Here is a 24,537-nt window from a genome sequence, read left to right as displayed (position 1 = left end):
CAATGGCAGGTGATTTTCTTAATTTTTGTTTTTTGTATACTAATTAACAATTTTGTAACCCTTTCTTCTTCTTTTTGGTAGTATTATTATAATGTCGGAGCAAAGTAAAAGATTCTTACTTTTGGTACCAGGAAATGAGTAGCTAGTCTGAACTCTGAAAACTCTCTGAACAGTTTGATCAGCTGGAAAAAAGAAGACCAATTTTCTTCGACAGATTAGAAAATTTAACCCACGGTCTCCAGTCATATTAAAATCTGAATAATCCAAATTTGGAAAAAGGTATAAATTCTTCGCGTCAGATTTGCTCCACTCTCTCTCTAGATCTCTCTCCTTGACGAAGTGATGAAAGATATATTATTTAATTTGTTAATTATGTCTCTCTATAATGAATGCCTTAGGATGCGGTGTTAAATTCATATTCACGTATCTGTATGTAGGATTATATGTTTATATGCATGCATACTACCTAATTGGATATGCAATGATCAGGTGCTTCCCTTATACTTCAATTGGAAAGACTAAAATATATTCAGACAACTAAGTAATACTTTTTGTTTTTTATGTTTCTTGTTTACAAAAAGGCATATGTTAATGTCTCTCAATTTCCTTTTGCGAAGTTGTTCATGGTGCTACTTTTATCGTTGATACATAAACTTTCTATAATCACATATACTCGTGGATTTTTATTTGGACTTAGCATTAGCATTGCCTTATAAAGTAGGTCTAATTTAGAGGAAACCCTATGGTTGATGTACATAAACTTTCTTTGTTAATTAATTACATATACTCATGGTTTCTTATTTGGACTTAGCATCAGCATTTCCGTATAGTGTAGATCGAATTTAGAAGAAACGCTATGATACAATTTTTTATTTGTTAACAAATCACTTTAATAGTGAATGAATAGAAGTATTTGCTAACTAGGTAGCTAGCTTTTATATGTACCACTTACTAGAACACGTACACCAAGGTCTCTTGGTGATCTATTTAGTGTAGTGTATAGATGATGCTCATGTCTCAAAATTCGCATTCGAGAGTTGTTATAACAACTACTAGATGTTGATGCACATCAAATTTCTATATGAAACCACTTATGCTTGTGGATAGCATTCGTTGTCAAGTTATAATTCAGGTAATCTCATAGCATAGGTTTTGCTTGTTCGCGCGCCCAGTGTAATATATGTATATTCCCTCTGAATTTGCTTTTGAGAATTAATCATGCTCAAATATTAGTTGTTGATAAACATTCTATGAAAAACACCACCGCGTGGATGATTTATTCATTTATTGGACTTGGCATTTACTCTCAAGCTAGAATCTCGGTATCTCACAACAAAACCTAGTAGTACTGTTTTGTCTGTCTTTTTAGTTTTGGTAAGGAATCATAACTCACAATAGATATGCTAGCTCTCAGATATGTATCTATCACTTACTAGAATGTTTTGGTCAGGTGTGATTGACAGACAGAACTAATGTGCAGTGCAGTGTAGTGTTACTCTACAAAAGATCATAGTGGAATTGATAATTTTGTGGTTAATTATATTCAAATCAGAAATATCTTGAACATTTTTTTAGCCTGGGAGCCTAACTGGATGGCACAATACAAGCTTCTAACTCCGAACACAGGCCAGACATGAGCAGATCAAACATTATTTTATCTAATTAAATAATGTAATCTGTTTCCACCTTTTGACGGGTACGCAAACCAATCTGGTGGTCAACAGAATTCTTTGGGGAAACCCTAAACTAAATCCTTCAATCTTTCTTAATTTCCCTATTGAATTTGCCAATTATTTTATCTTCAATCAATCTGGCACTGGCAGTGTTATAATCTAGTGTTAAATATATGTATTTTGAACAGACGAGTAATCCTCACTCTTTCTTGCCCAATCTCCAGTCCTTTTAATATTTAATATGTCGGATTTTTTCACTTGAATATTGCATGTCCGTACACTCACATCTTTAACACATGCAGAGACTCGGGGATCCACAATTTTATTGGGGGTTTTTTCTTTTTGGTGATAGCTAGTGATTTGTGAGTAACCATTTTTTGGGAGGGAGAGAGAGATCTTCTCTGATTTAATGGGTTTGATCGTCTGCTCTTCATCAATATCTGATCAAATCTCAGTTCCTAGCTACTTGTAGATATATAGATATATAGATGTGAGAGAGAGAGGGGGGGGGGGGGGGGGAGAGAGAGAGAGAGAGAGAGAGAGAGAGAGAGGTTGGCATAGTTTAACTTTACGTGAAGTGTCGATTTTGAGAGTGGGAGATGATTTGCAGAGTGTGGGAATGCTGGGCTTTCAGGAGTCATTTGCTGCACTAAACGAGGTAGAGAGAGTTCCAATAAACCCTAGTGGGTAGAGAGAGAAAAGAGTCTTAGAGAGCGAGGGTTGGGTAGCTTGGACTTTTCCCAGTTGGAATTGTGGGTTTGTCTCAATCTATGCAAAGACTGAGAGCAACTCATCTTGTAGTTTAGTATGACACTCGTGTCCTTATAATTTTCTTTGTTTTTATATATTTGTTGTGGTATTACTTGCTTCAGAAGTGTTGGAATGTGGTGAAGAGGGTCAGAGTCAGACCATCCTAAAATGTTAAATGACCTCTGCAAAAGGGGTGACGAACAACAGCTAGATCATTAATTTATTTGTTTGCTGCCTATGTTTGACACACATGTATATAGGGTTGGACTAAAGACTTACTACTAGCTAAGCTAGCTACTGCTTTTATACTAAACCCTATTACTACTCAGATTTATATATAAGTACCCTGGATCTTTCTCTAAATTTTCTCTTTCCAGCTGCCTCTCCTCCTCTTCTTCTTCCCCTCTTTTTCTCTCATACATGTTCCCAAACTCAACATTCTCTTATCAGCAGAAATGAAATTCTAGAGAGAATAGACAGAAGAGATAGAGTTGGCTCTCACTGTTTCAAACCCTAGATAGCTACTCACCTGGGTAAGTACCTATATATAACTGTTACTCCTCTTCCCTTGTGAGATGTGCTTTTGTTTTGTCCATGAGCACTAATTTCTAGTTTCTATATATGAGCAGGCGGCTTTTGATTCTTTGGAGAAGAGTATAGCATTCAAGAGATAAAAATCAAAGAAAATGGGCTCCATGAATTCAAACAACTGGCTCTCATTTCCTCTTTCTCCTGCTAATTCTTCTTTACCATCACAACTTCACCCATCTCACTCTCATCAATTCTCGCTAGGGTTAGTCAGTGACAGTATGGATAATCCTTTCCAAAACCACGGTAAGTACTTATTCATTTTCTTTTTTGATTTTCATCTCTTTTTCTTTTATCTGATCTTGTATTTACAACTGCTGTAAACAACTCTATCTCTTTCATTAAGTTGGTCACCAGGTTACTGAAAGAGTAATTATATACATACAACAGTGCAATAATTTTTTGGTCTCTATCTTGGTCGGTGACTCATGATTCGCATTCACTTTGTTAATTTACAGAGTGGAATATGATTAATACCCAAGGGAGCAGCGAAGTTCCGAAGGTAGCTGATTTTCTCGGTGTGGGCAAATCTGACAACCAGTCAGATCTTGTGGCCTACAATGAGATTAATGCTAATGAGTCCGTCACCGATTACATTTTTCCGAACATCAATAATGCTATAGTCCCAGTGCAAAACTCTGTAGTTGGTACATCCAGCAACTACGATTTCCAGGAAAACTCCAATAGCCTGCAATCTTTGACTCTTTCCATGGGCAGTGGCAAAGGTTCTTCGACATGTGAAACCAGTGCCGATAATACTAGTACTACTACTGTTGAAGCTCCCCCAAGAAGGGCTCTGGACACATTTGGACAAAGGACCTCTATTTATCGTGGTGTAACAAGGTGAGCTAGTGTTCACACGTACTAGCTAGCTAGTTTCACTTTGCTTTGAACTTTTGACTGATTAATTTCATATTTAGTGTGCAAGTGTCATCTTAATTTTCATATATTGAGAATCCGGATCTTCTACTTATGTTTCTGGCGCTGGTTCAAATATTGCAGGCATAGATGGACCGGCAGATATGAAGCTCATCTATGGGATAATAGTTGTAGAAGGGAGGGCCAATCAAGGAAGGGCCGGCAAGGTACGCCTCTTCTACTAGCTAGGATTTCTTGTTTATACCTACTTTCTTCCCGTTATAATTAATACCATCGGAATGTCACTGACTATTAATTTTTTTCACCATCATTGGAATGCCATGATCTTCATTCCGTACCGGAACTCTTGCAGTCTACTTGGGTGAGAACCAATCTCTAGCTAGCCAGTTACATTTTTCTTTTTCATGCTAAAAATAGTTTAGCACCTATGAATGTTTTTTTGTTTCTAAAGCAATTCTTCTTCCCCTTTTTGGTATCTTCAATCTTTTGTTTTGTAAAGGTGGGTATGACAAGGAAGAGAAAGCTGCTAGGGCATATGACTTGGCTGCACTAAAGTACTGGGGAACATCCACCACTACGAATTTTCCAGTAGGTTCATATATGTTGCAAAACCAATAAACAAATGCAAATGTGAACAAAAAGAACAAATAGATCGAAAATCATGGATTTTGATCTAGTCTTCTACTTATTGCAGATTAGTAACTACGAGAAGGAGGTGGAGGAGATGAAGAACTGTACAAGACAGGAATTTGTGGCCTCCATTAGAAGGTATGTAAGAGATAGGATAGTTCCCATCAAGTAAACGTTATTGGCAGTTAATAATTAATGTTTTTAACTCTTCTTTTCACTACATATCAAATTTCCAGGAAAAGTAGTGGCTTTTCAAGAGGAGCATCCATGTATCGTGGAGTTACAAGGTGTCCTAAATTAGGCTTGTTTTGTCTGCTTGTCTGTCTATTTCATTTTTATTTCTGTCTCAGTGTAAAGATCAAAATCTTTGTTCTCCAGGCATCATCAGCACGGCCGATGGCAGGCAAGGATAGGCAGGGTTGCCGGAAACAAAGACCTTTACCTGGGAACTTTCAGTAAGTAGTAATTAAACTTTGATTACTTAAAGTGCACCATATAATGCAATGCATGCACATTGATCCCATCCACTTAATGTAGAACATAAAATTTAATCAATGACAGCCTGTACTGCAAAAACAAGATTACCATACTTTAATCCAAAAGGAAAAATGAGATTATTATGACACATAATTAGTAAACAAATTCGATGACTAGCAATATTAATGTCTCGGATATTTGTTTTTAAGAAAAACTACGTCATGGGAGTATGATAAGTTGGATATGCTACTGTAGTACATTCAGCATCATTTTTATATATTATGAATATTTAATAGGTACTGAGGAAGAGGCAGCTGAAGCTTATGACATAGCAGCGATAAAGTTCCGAGGCCTGAACGCCGTCACCAACTTCGACATGAGTCGATACGACGTGAAGAGCATTCTTGAGAGCAACACTCTCCCCATCGGGGGCGGCGCTGCAAAGCGGCTGAAAGAGGCTCAAGCTTTGGAAACATCTAGAAAACGTGAAGAAATGATAGCTCTGGGCTCCACCTTCCAATATGCAGCTGGAAGCAGCTCATCAGCGAGCTCAGCTGCTCGTAATTTACAGGCATACTCTTTGATGCAGCAGCAACCACAGTCAGCATATGATCAGACTCTACTTTCTCTACAAAACCATGACATATCTCAGTACACCCACCATGATCCCTCTGCTTACCAAAACTACATCCAAACCCAGATTCAGTTGCAACAGCAATCTAGTAATTCTTATAACATTCACCAGCAAAGCCAAAGCCCTCATCAGTATTACAACACCTACTTGCAGAGTACTCATCCTGCTTTGCTTCAAGGCCTGATGGACATGGGGACTGCATCTACTACTGTCATGGATAATAGTGCTGGAGGGTATTTAGGGCATAATGGACTCGGGATGGCTTCCAATTCAACGACCACAAATGGGGTCGGATCGGCCGAAGAACTTGCCCTTGTTAAGGTTGATTACGACATGCCATCTGGAGGGTATGGCAGCTGGTCCGGCGGCTCCGTTCAGGGATCAAATCCCGGTGTTTTCACAATGTGGAATGACTGAAGACTGACATAGAGAGATTGCTCGGGCGATTTAGTAATTTTGGTGATGGGGGACTCGTGGAGTATCAAGTATGGTTTAGGAGCAATTTACTATCCCTTTTTTTTCAATTTTTTTTTTTATGCTTTCCAAGTAACATGAGCTAATCACTTTAAAAGCCTACTCTATGGAGCCAGAATCCCTTTAATTTTGCTACAATTAATATTCTGTTGTTCTTTTGTTGATCTTAATTTTCGGTGAAAAACTGACCATAAATCCAGTTGTGGGTGAAAGTGGCACCCCAAATTTTGTGTGCAGAAGACCCAATTGCACAGCGGCTAATGTAATTCGTCTTATCTTACTGTATGAACTTATTATTACTCTTCTAGCAACTTGACAGTGCCAGTATCGTTTATATTTGTACCAATATTTGTATCGTTTATATTAATGCATTAAAGAAAGAAAGGTTCGGTTAAATATTATCAGTACTTAATAGTTAATCCTATATTTGGGAGTGCAGATTCTTGATCTAAAATTATGCATCTTTTAAGTCATACTCATCTTTTAGAAAAACGAGGTCTTTAAAATCACACAGTGCCGTGAAGTAAAATAAATTTCAATTAAATAATACAATTTTTAATTATTTTTTGGAAAATTAAATAATACAACTTCATTCGGTCAAATAATCCTGTAAAATCAGGTTGCAAAATTACTTCTTAGCTTAGCTTCTTAACCAAAAATTCATCCTTTCAAAAAAAAAAAAAAAAACCAAAAATTCATAAAAAAATAATAAAAAGTTCCACACGATCTCACTCCACCCATCTTATTATACCAACCTGTGACATCCACGGACCACGGTTTGGTTTTTCCAGAAACTAACATGTCACAGTTCACAAATTATATCAATTTTTATGCAGTGCTATATACTATTAACGTCTTCTAATGCCAAACTCAAATAAGTGTCGTAAAGTGGTAAGCTACATCTAGATAATCGACCCAAAAAGCTTTGAGAAAACAGCAGAGCCTTAGGGTTGGAAATCGCAAAGGAAAAGTCGCATCCTGTCCGGCGGCTCCCCCGCGTCGATAGTGGTTCACTGCCTCATCGACGAGCGGCGGGTGTTGCCGGATGGGTTCTTAAGGTCTCTGCCCTCCCAGTCTTGCGTTCTATCAGACGGATTGGGGCGTGGACAATCCTTCACTCTTCTCAGGCAGCAGCGCTAGCGTGGATGATGGGTATTGGGCGATCGACGGCGACGCAGGTGTGGAGCAAGTGGCCAGTGGCCAGATCGCGGCGGCGGTATGCCGTGGATTGTATGGCGCTGGGTACTTCTCTGCGTTGGGACGTTCGGCGGAGTTTGCAGTGGTGGTTTCAGGCTCTTCAGCTGAAGGACACAGACTATTGGAGTGCTATCACTCTGAGGTGGCAAGGTTCTATGATCTCCGATCTGCTTCTCGGTGGTTTGGGTTGGTGGAAATCTAGGTTTACCCCTGGATCTAGCCGAAAACACTTAGGAGTTTTGACGTGGCTTGCCTCGTGGTTTGGGTTTCTTTGGCAAGGTGAGCTCGAAAGGTTTTCCTTGTGGTGGGCGTCTGCCGGCGAGCCTCCTGGGGAGAAGGAAGAGGAGTATGGCGGTTGTTTTTTCATTTTGTTTAAAGTTGTGTTTTTAGTTAGTGTTTTGGTTAGGTTTTCTTGTTCATTAGCATGTCCCTACTCTTTTGAGCTAGGGTTGGGTAAAATGGAGGTGCCATGGATGTGGTGTCATTTCTGGGGACGAAGTGGTTTATTATTGGTGTTATCTTATGGTCGATGTGCTGACGAGCGATCCTTGCACGTGGTCTGGTATCTTTGGGACACGGTGTGGAAGAGGACGTTGGTTGTTTTAGCGGTTGTCTATGAGGTGGTACCGATATTCTCGGAATTCTCGGTAGCCCGAGTCGTTGGGCGGTATAGGTGGTTAGGGGTTGGGCCCTTTCGGCTCATGGAAGTCATTTATGGTGACGGACCCGTAACTGGTTTAGGTTTTAGGGAGGAGAGTGGGGAATTCTTGTCCACCACCGGTCATTCCCGTGTTATGTAATTTTGTTTCATTCAATAAAGGATCCTTTTCACAAAAAAAAAAAAAAACGTCTTCTAATGCCATCAAGTTGTATCGTATACCTCTTATAGGGGTTATAGAGCTAGGGTTTCGAGGACTTGATTAGCACCTCGCTGATGAAAAGATGTTTGTGCACCTCATTCTAAAGAGAATGAGTTGATGAAAAGATGTTTGTACACCTTGTTTCGTGTCTTGCTCGATCATTTTGACTACGGAATTGTCAATTTTCATTACTCTAATTGTGCCGCTCTTGCGGCAGGACGTATATGTTGTGATATGCATTCACGAGAAGGTTCCTCGCAACCCTTCACAGATATGAAGTGTTGAGACTTGTGAGGTTATCTCTAATTCGAAAGAGAGATAGATCTTTTTTAGGGTGGTCCTTGAAATGATAAAAACCTAGTTATATATTGTGATGCGGAAACTCAGCTTTCAGTTCAAATTAGTGACATTCCACTCATCTTGATGTACACTTCAGCTGTTGAAGTGGTGGGTACGTAGCCGCTTGCATAAATCAAGCCAAAGATAAGCCATGGAGCATGTGAGGCACAAGTTCACATCATGCACGAGCACGACATCTCTTCTATGATCTGGTCTTTACGTTGTTTCTCTGTTGTCAACAATTGATGTTGCGCTCCATTTCAGGTATGAATGCAGTTTTGGGTACGCTATAAGGACCATGCGGGTAACAATCCGTCCATTTATTCGACACATGATCAGTTTATTATCAATTTAGTTGTTTTTTTGTCTTCAAAGAAAAACTTATTTTTATTTATTTTGATGTTTGTGGTGATAAAAACTTCTTTTTTTTTTTTAATGAAAATCTATGATGAAAACATGTTATCAAATGCTATAGTAGATTTGGGCCTCAAGCAACACTCTTAACAGGTTCCATACTTCCATTGGATGAGGCCTTATTGGTCTAATGACTTAAAAGTCCCCCATCAGATGCCAGATGTCACAGTACTAGGATTGTACCCAATACAATCACCTCTTCCCCAAGAAATATATAAAGGGCGGTCAGTTTTAGTACAGGTCCAAAAAACCATTGAAGCACAAGAAAAGCGCTCTATTTGCTCCATAAACTCACTGCCCTCTTTCTCTCCGTCGCCCCAGATCTGTAGGCTTTCATTAATTCTCTATTGAGGTAAGCTCTGATACCTTTCAATCCATGTTTTTAGCTCCTTTTTCCATCTCGGTTCTCTTTTCCTTTACTTTTTTATTTATTTTTTTATCTCTGTGATTTTGATTGAATTGATTTGGATGCAAGATTGGAACTTTTTCAAGAATTGGTGGTGTCTTTTTTCTTTTGTTTCTGGGTTTACAATTATATCTGTACTTGGAAGATTGATTGGGTTTGGATGTGGTGGGAGCTTATGAGACTGAATTATTGTTTAAATAAAGAAGAAACCTGTAGGATTTCAAATGTGCTTGAGCTGAATGTTGTTTCATCTGAGATTAGGATTTTCTAGGACCCATTTTGGGTTTTGAAGTTTGCATATTTCACTGTTGATTAAGAGTTCGTTAGGATAAATGGCTAGATATGGTTTCTGCTGTGAAGAAGTGTTTCACATATCGAAAAAAACCTGTTAAATCATTCGCCATTTAACAGCTGAAGATGTGCTTAATATATGGAGAATTATGTATTGTAATAGTTGTCTCCAAATCCAAATTAGTAGCTGTAATACTAGTTTAAGGTCAAGAGGAGAAGAGCAATACAGAAAATCTTCTTGCCGTTCTTACGTTTTTATAGTTGGCTGCATTGGTCAGCATCTGTGCTAATAATGTAACATCACTCGATTACCTTAAGCGAGAAGACAGGAGCTCCTATGGAAATCAAAGCTCCTCTTTTCATCTCGTGTCCCTTTAGATGTCGAAGCTCCTCTTATTCTCGTTTTACGGTTTCTAGTATTGTCTGGATTACTAATTTTAATAGTGTATCCGGCACTGAAACACTAAATAGAACTTTTTGGTGATCTGAATCCTATCTATGATCTTTTCAATATCTACAGAAGTTTCCTGAAGTCAGATTGTTGTTCTTCTGTCACCGAATATGATTGAGCGAACTACCAATTGGTACTGTTCTTATTTTAGTTGCAGTTTGCCATTTTAATTTACACTTTGTACACAGATTATGACCTGTTTGGTGTATATGTAAAATTTAAGATTCCTGTATTGTGGATCCCAAATGGTGTGACATTTGACATTTGGACATATACAAAAGTCTTCTGAAGTCATATTATTGTCATTCTATCACAATTAATGACTGAACATGAACTACCTATTAGTTGCAGTTATTTTAGTTGGTAACTACTATTTATTGGGTATTCCATACACTTACTATGAACCAATTTGGTGAATAAGTGGAACAGTGAAAAAACCCCCACCCCACAGATAATATATAGGGAAACTGGATGACTACATGATTGTCACAAAGAGTTCCTACCTACTTTCAATTGGTGGTGTATAATGGATGCTTGGCGTGTTATTTAGATATCCATATGAAATGATAGATTCTCTGTTTTGGTTGTGTTTAGAGTAGCGATGTTGGGTATTAGTTCTCCTCCTAAACTATTCTGGATTTGTGAACAGTCAAACTCACTGCAGTCTTGTGCGCAATATGATAAGGTGACTTGTGGCTATTAGTTATGTTAACATTCTTTTCTGTTTTCCTTTCAAGAAGTTTCTGTTGGGTAAAAACAATGAAAAGTATAGAAATTGGCTACCTTATGCTTCGGGTTTGTCGTGTTTCTTTCCTGACTGAACCTTTTTAACTATGTGTTATTATTCCAAAGAAATTAATCTTTCTCTGTGAACTGATGTAAAATTCTCTTGTCAGCTACAGTAACAAACAAGGTGATGGTGAAAGCTTATGCCCAGGAGTACACATACAAGCACCCATGGGAACGGGTGACATCTGCATCTTGGAAAAAATTTGCTGACCCTGAAAATAAACGCACATTGTCTCATATCCTTGAAGTTGACACTCTCAACCACAAGCTGGATACTAGTTCTGGAAAGCTTTACACCACGCGTGCTATCACTGTCAATGCCCCAGGACCATGGTTTATTCGCAGAATTATTCGACAGGATGTCTGTCATTGTGTTGAATCAACAGTTGTGGATGCAAAAGCACGATCAATGCAACTCAGCACCCACAATATCAGTCTGGAAAAGTTCATTGAAGTGGAGGAGAAGATCAGATATGATCCTCACCCAGACAATCCTAAAGGGTGGACAATCTGCCGACAAGAGACTAGTATTCGGATCAAGCCGTTATCAGCATTGGCATCAATGGCAGAAAAGGTTGAGCAGAAGTGTGCTGAGAAGTTTGTGCAGAACAGTGCCAAGGGTAGGGAGGTTATGGAGAGAATATGCAAGTATCTTGAAGCAGAATCGAGGGGGATATCTGCCTGATCAGACTGGACTTTTGTAGTACTAGATTGTAGGAGTTGTGAGTTGTTTCAAAGTAGAAACAATAAATGAAGTTCATTATGTAGTAGAACCGTGGACGATTATTAACCTTGAATCACTTGGTTGAAGTTTTGATATAACAAAATGTAGCTTTCCACTGCCTTTATTTTTTATTTTGCTATCCATACGAGTATATCTGATTTGGTCGGTTATATTGGATTGAATGGGTTTGCAATTTTGGCCATCTCTCTGCCAGATAAAACACAGACAAAAGAAAAACTGCAAAAACTAACAAGATTTCTGGTATGTTTTTCACTTATGAGAATAACGATTGTAATGTTTAGAATCACTATCAATGGTCGACTTCTTGTACGTTCTGAGAATAGAAGGGCAATTATATTCCAAGCTCTTCCAGATAGCCAGTATTCTCCGCATGCATAGAGGAAGAAACTTATGTGGCAGGCTTCGCAAAAACCAGCGAGAACATTCCCTCATCATCTCGCAACTCACCACTTACGGGAGAATCAAAAGCCCTGGCAAAGCATCAAGCTTCAAAACACTGGGGATCAGTATTGACCACTTGGGTCTACGAGGCTTAGCAATCCATAGACACCAATTTCTGATTCTTGTTCTTTCAAAGAGACCACAAAAGATCACATCCCGTGGAAGACGCTGGTATCATAGTAATGAAATAAGCCATGCTTAAATTTCAATGGTGCCAGAACAGACTGACTGAACCTTTTATTTTTGTTGAAATCAAAGTTTAAATAACTCCAAATAGAACTACAATCGTACTGAGAGCTCCTAAGAATATAGAATATGATGAAAACAGATAATATACAATACCAGCCATTGTTGTCCACATCTCGGAATTGCAACCGTAAAGTAAATACAAGAAGAAAGAAAGAAATGCCATATTAACATCACAGACACATACATTATGACCCATTAACCATGACCACCAAACCAACATAGACTACAACTTGAAACACTGGAGCAACACATTAAGTTCTCCCAATCATAACAAATACAGAGTTCTTCAAAGTCCTAACTGCCATGCCTCCCAATAGATATAACATAACAAGAGCACATGATAAGGTATCGCAGCAGACTGCGAAGCCATCTCCTGGATGAAAACAAGCATCAATTTCAGAATGAAACTTTTCCACTAGATCAATTTTATATTTTATCAAGCTTCTCAGCTTTGACAACAGGATTGGCTTTAGCAATGGCATCACGACCAGCAGTACGATAATCATAGGGGCAGTCATGTTTGTCTGAATAACGATGTACTGCACAGAAAAGGTCACCACAGCGACAATTGAATCCTGTTAAACCCACCCGCTTGTTGCAGGTAGTGCAGCGCTTTGGGCCCTCTGGCTTCGGCTCACCATTTTGCCCAGACCCAAAAGTAAATGATTCTGGGCCAGGCTTTGCCACAGCAGTCTCCGATGACCCAAAAGTAAAGGGGGAAGGAGAGTCGTACTCTGACCTAAATGTAATGGTCGAGTTCAAAGAGATAGTTTTTGGGTCCACTGGATTAGCAGCAACAGGTTCCTTCCCGTGGCTGCTTGAGGTTCCATTGACAATACTTCCAATTGATGATGCAGCAAGCTTAGCCTGCTCCTGTTTCATCATCAAATCCTTATGGCACTTGGAACACATATTCATAGTAGCTGCACTTCCAAAGAACCCACAATTGTTTACACACAATATAGGACCTTCAGGGGCAGCTTGACATCCAGTGTCCTCGTGGTCCATTTTTTCAACTCTCCTGTAAATAACAGGTAATAGTTGTTAAATTTCTTATAAATCCTCCAAAAACCAAAGAAAAGTAGCACCGTATATCTAATTATGCCCAGTAACTTACCACCCAGATAAAGAAATAGCTAAGTTCTTATATGCTGACACTCCAAGGGGTTCACATATTCAACCATGGTTAGTTCCAGTAACGCATAAGGACATATGCACATACTCCTATATACACAAAACATCATAACACAGACCACTGCCAACAATGTTCAAAGGTGTTCAAATATGCAGAGAACAATTACAGTAATCCAATAAGCTATAGAAGAAAAAAAAGAAAAAAAATTGCTATCTGTAAGTCGTCATGATAACATTCAAAGGTGTTCAAGTACTTAAATATGGATAATTACAGTAATCCATCCCGACACGTACACATCCAATAAGCTATGTAAACAGAACTATGCTATTTGAAAACTAAGGGTGCTATAGAGGACCTTCAAACTAAAGGGTGTCAACTGTTATACTTAAGCTACATAAACACCTACCAACTAACAACAATCAAATACAAGAACACTCGGAAAACTTCATTCTAAAATCTGTTATCAGTGCCCGAATTCAAATACAGAACCTGAAATTTCTAGCCAAATAGAGATTAATACAATTTCAAAGACTACTGTATACTGACATTGACTTTCAAACGTTAACGAAAAGCGAAAAAAGCCAAACAAGTCATCCATATTAAACCCCCAAAATTATGAATTTCCACAACCCAAGAACCCCCAAACCAGCTCCAATTAACAAAAACGCAAACTTTAATCAGCTATAAAAGTAAAACCAGATAAACATAAACCTCACCCTGTAAATCAAGATTCTTGAAATGAAACCTCCGAAACCGATCCCCCGAGCTCAGAATCGCATCGGACAAGAGGGCCCCCTGTTCACCAAAAGCAACCAAACAGCCCAAAACAGAAACCAAATATTCAGTAATCGAGCAATTAAGAACAGACCCAACAAAATCCGAAACCAAAAGACGCGAAATTTGAACAAATCAAAAAAAAAAAAAAAATTGGGGGAAAAAAATTGAAAAACCCTAACCCTAGCAGCAGATTTTTTGAGATCGTCAAGAGGAGAGACGTGCTTCTCTGTTTTTCTATCTGCGCGACGCTCCTCTCTTGGAAATTTAATAAGGACCGTTTCCCCATCGGGGGCCGACGTGGCGGTTGGGGATTGGCTGTTAGTCTTACCGCCAATTTCCTGTTTTGTCCCTTCTTTGAGGTGTTAATAACGGTTTTACGAAGTTTTTGGGGAGAGGGTTTCGGTGAAGGTAGGTGTGTTGGTGGGTTAATCACAATGCTAATCTTGAGATTAGTCTTTGGTTAACTAACTACTTAACGGTACTAATCTAAACACTTGAAGATTTTCTAGGAAGAGTGAAAAGAGGTGAAGGTACCTTGGAAATTAGGCCATCTCCAATAAGGAGAGCTATAGGTAATCTTTGGCCATTTTTGCTAAAAAATGAACTCTTACAAGGGAAGGTCCAAAGGGCTAGAGGTGGAGAGGTGGGTGGAGAGAGCTACATTTAGCCCTATGGTTGGCCCTTTAGCCCTTGGTGGGATCCACGGAAAATCAGCCAAATCTTCCTCTTCTTCATGCAATACTTAAATCCAATGGCTCATAATTATGCAACCAATTAAATCCAATGGCTCACAATTAATGAGTATAATTATACATATTCACAACTAGCCGTTGGCTTCATAATTGTTTTTTTTGTATCATGTTATAATTATAATGGTGAAAGTAATTTATTTATGAAAATTTTTAATTGCATTTCAAGTGCATTTTTTTTAATTGCTTTCAAGTGCATTTTTTTTAATTTATTCATTTTATATCATGTTAATGAAGTTTATGTAATATTTTATTTATGAAATAAATGGTGAAAGTAAAGTAGAATTAAAGTACATTTTTATTCATTACAATTGAAACAAAAAAGCCACACAATAAAAGTTAAAGCAAATAAAAACAAGTCACCCATTAATAAAAAAAATAAAACAAACTAAGACCCGAGCATTATGACATGACAATGAAGTGGCACGTGGCACTTAAAAAACTTATCAGAAAATGTTATTAAAACATTAGTCTAAATTAATTTTAGTCTAAATTAAACTATTATTAAAATAAAATAAAATCATAAAAATTAAAAAACATAATGTAAAATCATAAAATACTTGATAGGGCTAAAATTTAGCCCTCCCTTACTGGAGATGGTTCACTTGTTCATGAATAAAGAATAATATTTTTGAGGGCTAAATTATAGCCCTGGCCTCAATATAGCCCTCCCTTACTGGAGATAGCCTTATGAGTGTTGTTTATAAGATGAATGTGATTTTGTAGGATCCTGGAAGACAAAAAACATTTTCATATTTGGCATGATATGAAAACAAATTTATATCTTGAGTAAGCGTTGGCATGACTCTCCCTGGATTTCACTTTGAAATCTAAACTGACCCTGCTAGATCCACTTTAGGTGAAATCCAACTGAAAATTTGGCAGAACTTTTTCTAAATGTGAACTACCTAAACCTGCATAACAAACTCCACAATTCTAGTAACACAATCCATCCCCAAATCTGTTTGAGCCTACCTGCTCCCAATAATAATAACCCAACTCCAACTAATATACTGAAGGGTCACAACCCTTAACTCTCGATCACCAAAGTTCAATATAAGAGAAACAATGATATTTAGAGCAATCTATTTAATACCGAGAATCGAAGTGATAAAACCAAATATCTACACTACAGGAAAAGTGATCTTTCACGACACATTATTTACGCGTGCATTATCTGCATGTCGTAATTGATGGTCATTCACGACGTACAATGAAACACACGCCATAAATCATACTCTTTTGTTACTTTTTTTTACAGCGTGCACAACATGCAGGCCATAAACGATATAATTTGTTCGTTGTTTAAGGCGTATTTAACCTGCCCCGAAACATTTGGCTAAAAATTGAGGGAACAAGGAGAGATAGAAAGACTCAGACCTAAATCTCAGTCCTCCTCTCTCTCTCTCAAAATCTCCAAGGACCGGTGATGATTCTGGTCGATCTGCTAAAAGCCCAAGCATATATTCAAAAGTCCAATGCCGACACAAGGACCGTGGTGCTTCTTGTTGATGACGGTGGCGAGAAGCGTAGCGATGTGAGCTCGTCGGTGTCGTAAGCCCTCTTTCCATTAATCTCAAAACCCTAACTCCAACCAATCAAACCAATTCTTTTGGATTTGTAGGTGTAAGCATCGGAAAGGCAGGGTATCACCAAGGCAGCGACAGTCCGGTTCTCTATGTCAGTGACCAGAAATCGAAAATCACGAGGTTGAAGCTGCGTGAACTTGACTGTTTTTCTTTGTGCCTTTTGAATTTGAGCTTTTCTGGAATTGTTTTAGTTGCATTGGATTGAGACTGAATGACTGATTGCGATTTTAATAACTTGATTAAGTTGTGAACTGATTGGATGATTTGTGGTTGCTGTAGGTGAATTGTTGAATTAATCTTCTGTTACGTTTGGCTTCCAGCAGGTGATTTCATTTACTCAATTTGTGTGCTTTAAATTTATGTTGGAATGAGTGATTGTTCTGGTGGTGATGAATGTTATTATTCGTTTCTTTCCTATATGTTATGCTTATCACTACAGGAAAACTGATCATTTACTACACGTAATTTACGGCGTGCATTAAATGCACGCCGTGAAAGAGTAATATTTGCGACGAATAATAAATGCACGTTGTGAATGATACATTTCAATTACATATTTTACAGCGTGCGTCGTATGCGCGCCATTAAACTCTCAATGTTGTTTTTATTAGAGGTGGGCTCTGTTTGTATGCTGTGATTCTGCGAATGAACCCCCCCCCCCCCCCCCCAATATTGAACTTCCTTCTCGAATGAAAAAGAAAGAGATAGAAGGCCGGTCAAACTTCCCTCTCAGAGACTCTCTCTCTCTCAAAATCTCCTCCGCTCTCAAAACCCTAACCATTGTTACTGCTCCTCCTCCACTTGCAACCCTTTCCTCACCGCCCAGCCTTCCTTCCTCGTTTTCTTCAGCGAGACCGCCTTCAACAGCGTGGTGGAGGAGCTCAAGAATTTCACCACTCGCGTTGCCCAAGTGCTTCCCATTTCTGGCGATGGAGGAAGCACCGCCGAGATTGTCCACGTCCTCACAGAGACTCATTATCTCAAATCTCCTCTTCAAATTGGATTTTGGGAGTCTGATGCCAGCGGTGTAGGAAGATCAGCCAACGGCTGAGGTGATATCTAGAAACCCGACGCCGGTACTGCGATGGTCCTCAGAACCGAATAGAGAAAACCAACTACAGCTCGTTGAACGCGAAGACATCGATGATGAAGATAACCTCTTCGAAGCGATCGATAAGAGTAAGCTTCACAAACGTTCGGTTCCATTCAATTTCCATTCAAACGTTGAGTTTATATTTCGATCATTTTGCTCTGGTAATTGAATTCAGTTAATTTTCAAATTCCCGATGGATTTTCTTTTTTTTTTCTCGACTTCTCGTCGGAATTGGAAGTAAATTTCAAGCGAAAATTGCTTCAAAAGTGACTAAATCGAAGTTCTAATGGAGCGATGAGATTTATGTGCAATGATTGCTCAGGAAATCAATGCTGGAGATGTTGAAGCTTCAGGACGCAGGGATCTACACCTGGCAACTTCACCAAGAAGGTAAAGCCAACTTCACCTCTGAATTTTTGAAATTGTAAATGTTTAAGTTGGATTTCCTTACCTTGATTGTTGTTTGGCAGAACTTGACTGGAATTAAATGTTTATCTGAGGCAAAAGTCAATAAGATTTGTAAAGCTGCTGACAAGATAGTGATTAATGCTCAACGTACTTGTCATAATCTGAAATCCATTGTCTTCATCAAGTACTTATTGTTAGTTTCATAGTTTGTTTAATTCTCTACAAAGCAATTCATTGGTGTGTGTGTGTGTGTGTGTCAATACAGCTTCTGGCACAATGACAAGTATGTGCGTTACAATTTATTTTTTGCACAAGTATTGCGGCTAATGCAAGAGGCTCAAGCACCTGTTAGGTATCCACACTGGTTCAATCTCTTCTTAATATCTAGATGTAATTGAAATCCATGTTATGTCCTTGCTTGGAAATCTTCAGAAGTATCTTCTAGGAAGATGTTGTATTACTTTGAAACTCCATTTAAGTTTAATCTAATAAAATGCAGTTAAGGAAATACCTTATTGTTTAACTTAAAGACTTGGCAGGTGTTTTGGAATTTGATTAGAACATAAAGTCATTAAAGTGTTCATGTCATTAGTACTATGAACCATATTAAGCTTTCAGTTATGAAGTTGTTAAACTAAAACCTTGTCAAGCTTTCATTTTGTAAAGTTTTCAATTGTACCATCAAATTATGAAATGTTTATTTATTTACAATTATCATGTATTCAGTGTGTTTTATAAATAAATTGAGTTGTTAACCTTAAAAATTTTGGGGTCCTGCAAGATATGGTTTGAAGAAACACACCGCTAACAAGTATATTGTTTCTCCCCATCTACTGAGCATATTCCAGATTGTATAGCCTCCTCATTATCAAGGTAACTAGCTCTTATAATCAATGCACTCTGTTATGTGCCCCTATTTCCAGGAAATATAATGTATTGCAATCATCTACTTCTTCATGTGCACCATTGAGTTTAGACTTCAGAGACACCATGTGGAATGTGGTATATTATAGCTTTGAATTGGCGTAAATTTCTTAAGATTGTTGTTTACATTCTGGTGGAAGTAATCTCTGTCCTTGATAAGTGCAGAGGCTGTGAAGTTTATCTCAAAAAAATTGTGAGATAAACTTGGCATGCAGGAAAGATTCACACAATAGTCTCTGTAGTGGTTTGACTGCAAAGAAGCAAGATATTCATTGTCATAGATTTTGTTTTAGTTTATTGTTCTTAATTTGGTTGTAAATTTGCATTTCTATTTGCACTATTTGTTACAATACTGATAACTAGAAGTTGATAGACAAGTACTTAAAGAGGTTTGTTGAGGCTAGAGTAAATTAAGCTAAGGTAATATGCAATTGATGTGTGGATGGAATTCACTGCTAAAATAGGTCTCTACAGATTCTCAGTTCCCTTGTATTATATTATATCAGTAATAGTCATTCACCCATCCGCAAACTTGTATTGTTGTGTTCTTAGGCTTGTGGTTCTAGTTTCAATTAATTTACGTGATGGCTTTTTTTTCTTTTTCATAAATTCCTCGCAGGGTTTACTGTTAGAAAATAAGTCTGAGGAAGTTGCAGCCTTCAATCACATATTAAATCAGGTTCATTTGGTGTTTTCATTTTATTTTTTTATGATTCCCGCACACAATATTATTTCCATTGTGATAAAAAATAATAAAAAATCATATCAAAGTTTTAATAGCTAATTTGAGTCTTAGGGGGGTGTATTGTATTTGGATTTGTGCAGACTCTTTTTAAATGACAGACTTTTTGAAAAGTCCACAGACTCTTTAAAAAGTTGATAGACTGTTATGGATTTCTTAAAACCATTGATTTTAGCAACAGACTTTTATTGATTCATGAAAATCTATATACTTTATTATGAATGACTTCTACAGATTTCCTAGGATGTACAAAATATAAAAAAAAAAAAAAAAAACAAATGCAGCCCAAACACAAAACAAAATAATAACTTGTTGTCTCTTCAATGCTCCAGTATCTTCTAATAGAAATTGACTCAAATAAATGATTGTTAGTCTGTCTAGCGAGTTTGTTCTCATTCCTAATCTCCCAACAACATAAATATACAATATAGATCACTTGATGTTTATGGTTAATTATTCTCATCAATTTTGTTTTCGCCGATTAACATATATTGTAGCAATATTGATCAATGTCTTGATCTATAATCAATCAATTGAAATTCAATTGTTCAACCTTTTTTTGAACCATAATATAAATTCAAATTAATGAGAATAATTAATTAATAAGATAAAATTTAGTATGGTTCAAGGTCTTAGGGTTAGACCACAATATTTGAGTTTTAGGGTTTCATAAATCATTTTTATTGCTATTAGGGTTCGAAGTATCACAATTGAAAAAAAAACAAAAACAAAAAAAAAAAATCACATTCAACAACTACAATGAACATGTTGGGTATCAAAAAAAGTTGATATCATAAAAAATTAGAGAAAAGACAAAAAATTAAGAAAGAGAGATGATGAAAGACAAACTTCTTCGTGCGTAGAGAGAATAACTTTAATAGACTTTTTTTTTTTTTTTTTGAAGAGGAAACTTTGATAGACTTTTTGAAATCTTTGGTCTGAAGGCTGGAAAATTATTGGAGTTTGTTATGTATAGTTAACACTACAAAGTCCATGATTATCCATGATTTTTTAATTCCATAAGTATGAATGATATTTTGAATACCTCTAGACTTTTATTCATTTTTAAAAGTCATAATTGAATACCCCTAGATTTTGGTGGAATTCATGAAGTCTTTAAAAATCCTAATTGAATACCTCAAGACTTTCATGGATTGTTAAAAGTCTATATTGAATACACCCAGACTTTTAAATTCCATAGATTTCTTTAAAACTTCCACTAATTCCATATACAATACACCCCCCTTAGTAGAGCTGTTAACTCATTAAAAACCCCAAAAAATCTCTCCATTGAATATATGAATGAAGCAATCATGTTTCATCTTTTCATTTATTAATCTGTATAGATGATTACATTGGAAGGATAGGAAGGTATACTATTTCACCTTTCATATGTAGTTACTGTACTAAAGAAAATGAAATGTAGTTTTCTATGCTAGTTCATTAGTCCGTTTGAGAATTTAAGCTCACATGGTTCCTGTTTAGTGTCTAGGCATTAGCTGTATCCTTTAACTCTGATAAACTCTACTTAGAAGCTTTGACACTTACTAATACCACTTGTTGGTGGTTCTGTAAATTCTAGGAATTTATCTTCATTCTAGGATGTATGTGTTGATAACTTAGCAGACTTATGGCCATCTATTTATTAATGTCTTATTCAACATTGTCCAGTTCTAACTTCAATGGCGACACGAGGCATCCGTAAGTGTTGAAATTTATCATGAAGATCCAAAGTGAAGCTGTTCTCTTAAGAAACAAGATGTATTTCAAGTGGAATATATATTGTGCTGTGAATGTTTGAGGCAATCCACCCCTATGTACTTTGGGTTCTTTTTTTTTTTTAACTGGTTTTGCTATAAGCTTCATTTGTGATTGCTTCCACAACATTTGTTTGTATACTACTCAACTTTTTATATAAGTGAAGGTTCTTTGCAACAAGCAAAGAATTAGTCAGATTTGTTATTCTTGTTATTTATACATTTTTACGTGATATTGGAACAATAGAGAATTGATTTTTTTTTTTTAAATTGAATTTACGGCGTGCAAAGCATGCCTTAAAGCAAATTTTACGGCGTGCAAAGCAAAGTTTACTACGTGCTTTTGAATCATTTATGGCGTGCGAAGCAAATTGCACGGCGTGCATTATGAACGCTGTAAAAAAGTTAATTTTTTTTACGACGCGGTCTATAAAGGCGTATTTTTGTACATATTTGCACGTCATAAATTATCATTTACAGCGTTTTTTGCACGTCGTAAATGACTCATTTTCCTGTAGTGTATGTTCTTCACTAGCGACTGCTGCATTATTTGGAGTTCCAATTCTAGGTCAAAATATACTTTTTGGTGCAACGGGAATTAAGTAAACTAAGCATTCCTTTCTTTTGTTCCGTAAAGACAATGGTTAGGAGTGAGGAGTCCTTTCCAATGTGTGGTTTTCTGTGTAAAATTTTTCCTTCTATTTTTAGCTTGGTAAAACTAACAAATGACCATGGACTGGACAAATGGGATTACTTCTTATCTCATTAGGCATTAGCAGTATTTTCTAGAGAATGTGGTTTTGCTTGTAATTTTTTGTCTAACCCTACTAATTATATAGTCTATGATGTACACCTTGAGGGCTTGAGCTTTTTGTGAGGTGTGATGGAAATGTATGGTTGGTTAACTTGGTTTCTTGTCTACTTTGATTTACATCAACAATATTTTCTTATTCTGGAATAAAAGTGAAATATTTTGATTAGATAATTGGCTTAATTGTGTTTTTCTATTTTGATGTGCAATATTTATACATGTTATTGGAAAATAGTATTCTACATTATTGTTTTCACTTTTTCCAAAAATGTAGTAGCTCAATTGGAAATGGTTCGGTACTCTAAAATAGGTTGAAATGTTTGCAGACTCATGGTGTGAGATTTGGGCAAGCAAGTGTAAGAAGGCTATTGGTTTTGCTGAGGTATGTTATGGTGTGTATCAAAATGTACTTTCCCAGGCTATTAAGATTTCATCACTATTTGTATGTCTTCTCTTTGGCAAGACATTTTTCTTTCTGTTCCATGATTGGCTTGCAGAATTTACATTAATAACTTCTTGAAAGTTCTTGATCCATGTTCAGTCAGGAAACAAAACTGTCCACCTAGCAGTTCTAATGGGAGGTGAAGGATTTGAAAAAGGTCCTTAACTTTTTATCTAATCTTCTGTAATGTGATATAACCATTCGCTAACTTATGGGAGGTAATGTGATATATTGTGATACCATGTGGAATGTGGAATATTGTGATAGATATCATTCGCTAACTAATCGATTTTATTAGTCAAAGGATTAAATGATGTAATGAGGTTTAGTATATCATTATTACACTTTTGTAATATGATTATTGTGGTTGATTGAGATAATTTTGATGAAGAGTTTCTTTTACATTGGGTATGTTGTACTTCTATTTTGTTTCAATAAGTGAACATGACATGGCTAATAGTTATAATGTTGGGGTGATCCTGGAACAACCGAATATAAATTGATTTTTTTTTAAAAAAAATTTGCAAAAGGTATTTATGGCGTGCAATGTGTGTCGTAAATGAAAATTTAAGGCGTGCTTGTGAGCACATTTACGGCGTGCTTTTGAGTACATTTACAGCGTGCAAATTGCAGGCCGTAAAAGTGAAAATTTGAATTCAATTTTACGACGTTGTCTATAAGAGCGTCTCTTTGTGCGCCATAAAATGTCCTTTACGGCATTTTTTGCGCGCCGTAAATGACCTATTTTCCTGTAGTGCTAGCACTTCATTCATAGCTCTCACCAAGCGGATACTAGCTGGGATACCCATATTCTACAACTAACTAACCTATATGAAATGAGTTTATGACTAGAGGATATTGCCGACTAATCTCATGTCATTTGGACGGTGCTGCTAACAAAACTCGCACTGGATTTCATCCTGAAATCCGAAGTGAGCTTGCTGGGTCCACCTTAAGGCAAACCCTACCGGAAATTTGGCATAATTTACACTAAAAGTGGACTACCCAAACCTGTGAAAACATTTAAACACTTCTCAAATTTCCAACCACCATTCCAACTCCAACGAGCCTCCATGCTCTCCTCAGCACTCAACTCCCATAATGTAATATAAAGAGAATCTTAAAAACAAATCTTGAATTTCAATTTATCAATACAACAGACATTTGGCATTCAGAGCAGTTTAGACCAGGAACTTTAATAAGATACAAGTAGGTTAACACATGTAACCTACAACATAGATGAAAGTGGAGGACACTATGCCTCAACGCTTACTGAGCATGAAAAACCGAAAAGCCCAATGAAAAGCATTTAGAAAACTATTAGTGTAGCGGATGAAAAACAAATAATTTCAAGGAAATAAAAATAAAATTTAGGGTCGGATCCATGGCATCACAAATTGTAGTTAAAATTAGGGTCACCGGATTATATTTCCAGTGGCAACATACTAGGAAAGCTGATAATATTAGTAACTTATGGCTCCGCGTGAGCATTGTCTTTCCGGTTTGTCACCACAATTGTAAAGCGAATAGAGTAGCCTATAGTGTACTCTTCGCTAAATGGTGCATGTTAGAATGCATTTGCTTAGGTGAGATGCCTGTTATTATCTCAGATAATTCTCTTGATGCTTATTATAATTTTGGGGTTAAGGCACTATGTTCCCCCCCCCCCCCCCCCATATATTCTATGGTTTCATTAATGGACAAGGTGTAAGGGCAGCCGCACCAGCCCTTATTTTCAAAAAAAAAAAATTGTAGTTAAAATTATACTCTAAATCTTGCCCATTAAGCTTAATAACAATTAATGGTTGAGATGAGTTATAAAG

The 24,537-nt window shown here is 37.1% G+C and overlaps 3 protein-coding genes across 11 annotated transcripts; 2 read left to right on the top strand and 1 right to left on the bottom strand.

Annotated features, from left to right (window-relative positions):
• The first annotated feature begins 2,799 nt into the window (after window positions 1-2,799).
• LOC112202514 (AP2-like ethylene-responsive transcription factor PLT2) lies at window positions 2,800-6,416 on the top strand. Its single transcript, XM_024343517.2, has 10 exons — window positions 2,800-2,956; window positions 3,053-3,257; window positions 3,470-3,854; window positions 4,014-4,096; window positions 4,243-4,251; window positions 4,390-4,478; window positions 4,585-4,658; window positions 4,757-4,807; window positions 4,899-4,975; window positions 5,294-6,416. Exons 2-10 carry the CDS (start codon window positions 3,110-3,112, stop codon window positions 6,046-6,048), a joined length of 1,671 nt encoding a protein of 556 aa, XP_024199285.1. The 5' UTR covers window positions 2,800-2,956; window positions 3,053-3,109; the 3' UTR covers window positions 6,049-6,416.
• Window positions 6,417-9,106: 2,690 nt separating this feature from the next.
• On the top strand, window positions 9,107-11,707 carry LOC112202516 (protein slowmo homolog). 8 transcript variants are annotated; one of them, XM_040505732.1, is made up of 4 exons: window positions 9,107-9,267; window positions 10,133-10,196; window positions 10,658-10,748; window positions 10,966-11,707. In XM_040505732.1, exon 4 carries the CDS (start codon window positions 10,980-10,982, stop codon window positions 11,535-11,537), a length of 558 nt encoding a protein of 185 aa, XP_040361666.1. In that variant the 5' UTR covers window positions 9,107-9,267; window positions 10,133-10,196; window positions 10,658-10,748; window positions 10,966-10,979; the 3' UTR covers window positions 11,538-11,707. The 8 variants fall into 8 exon arrangements, with proteins under 8 accessions (XP_040361666.1, XP_024199290.1, XP_040361668.1 ...); XM_024343522.2 differs by having other exon boundaries at window positions 10,960-11,707; XM_040505734.1 differs by lacking the exon at window positions 10,133-10,196.
• A 622-nt stretch (window positions 11,708-12,329) lies between these two features.
• LOC112202515 (zinc finger A20 and AN1 domain-containing stress-associated protein 8) lies at window positions 12,330-14,452 on the bottom strand. 2 transcript variants are annotated; one of them, XM_024343518.2, is made up of 3 exons: window positions 14,379-14,452; window positions 14,139-14,217; window positions 12,330-13,308 (listed from the first exon to the last, which is right to left on the bottom strand). In XM_024343518.2, exon 3 carries the CDS (start codon window positions 13,293-13,295, stop codon window positions 12,714-12,716), a length of 582 nt encoding a protein of 193 aa, XP_024199286.1. In that variant the 5' UTR covers window positions 13,296-13,308; window positions 14,139-14,217; window positions 14,379-14,452; the 3' UTR covers window positions 12,330-12,713. The 2 variants fall into 2 exon arrangements, with proteins under 2 accessions (XP_024199286.1, XP_024199287.1); XM_024343519.2 differs by lacking the exon at window positions 14,379-14,452 and adding an exon at window positions 13,405-13,438 and having other exon boundaries at window positions 14,139-14,191.
• Between the last annotated feature and the right edge of the window lie 10,085 nt (window positions 14,453-24,537).

This window comes from Rosa chinensis, chromosome 5 (genome assembly GCF_002994745.2).
Source record: "Rosa chinensis cultivar Old Blush chromosome 5, RchiOBHm-V2, whole genome shotgun sequence".
NCBI lineage: Eukaryota > Viridiplantae > Streptophyta > Magnoliopsida > Rosales > Rosaceae > Rosa > Rosa chinensis.
Note: the sequence above shows the minus strand (reverse complement) of the source record. Positions and strands in the feature narration are given on the sequence as shown.

Bases quoted from the DNA above. Each gene is read 5' to 3' on its own strand.
- LOC112202516 (XM_040505734.1), top strand. From the start codon at position 10,980: ATGGTGAAAGCTTATGCCCAGGAGTACACATACAAGCACCCATGGGAA.
- LOC112202514 (XM_024343517.2), top strand. From the start codon at position 3,110: ATGGGCTCCATGAATTCAAACAACTGGCTCTCATTTCCTCTTTCTCCT. The intron at 3,258-3,469 runs GTAAGTACTTAT...GTTAATTTACAG, and splicing joins TAATCCTTTCCAAAACCACG to AGTGGAATATGATTAATACC. The intron at 4,808-4,898 runs GTGTCCTAAATT...TTTGTTCTCCAG, and splicing joins ATGTATCGTGGAGTTACAAG to GCATCATCAGCACGGCCGAT.
- LOC112202515 (XM_024343518.2), bottom strand. From the start codon at position 13,295: ATGGACCACGAGGACACTGGATGTCAAGCTGCCCCTGAAGGTCCTATA.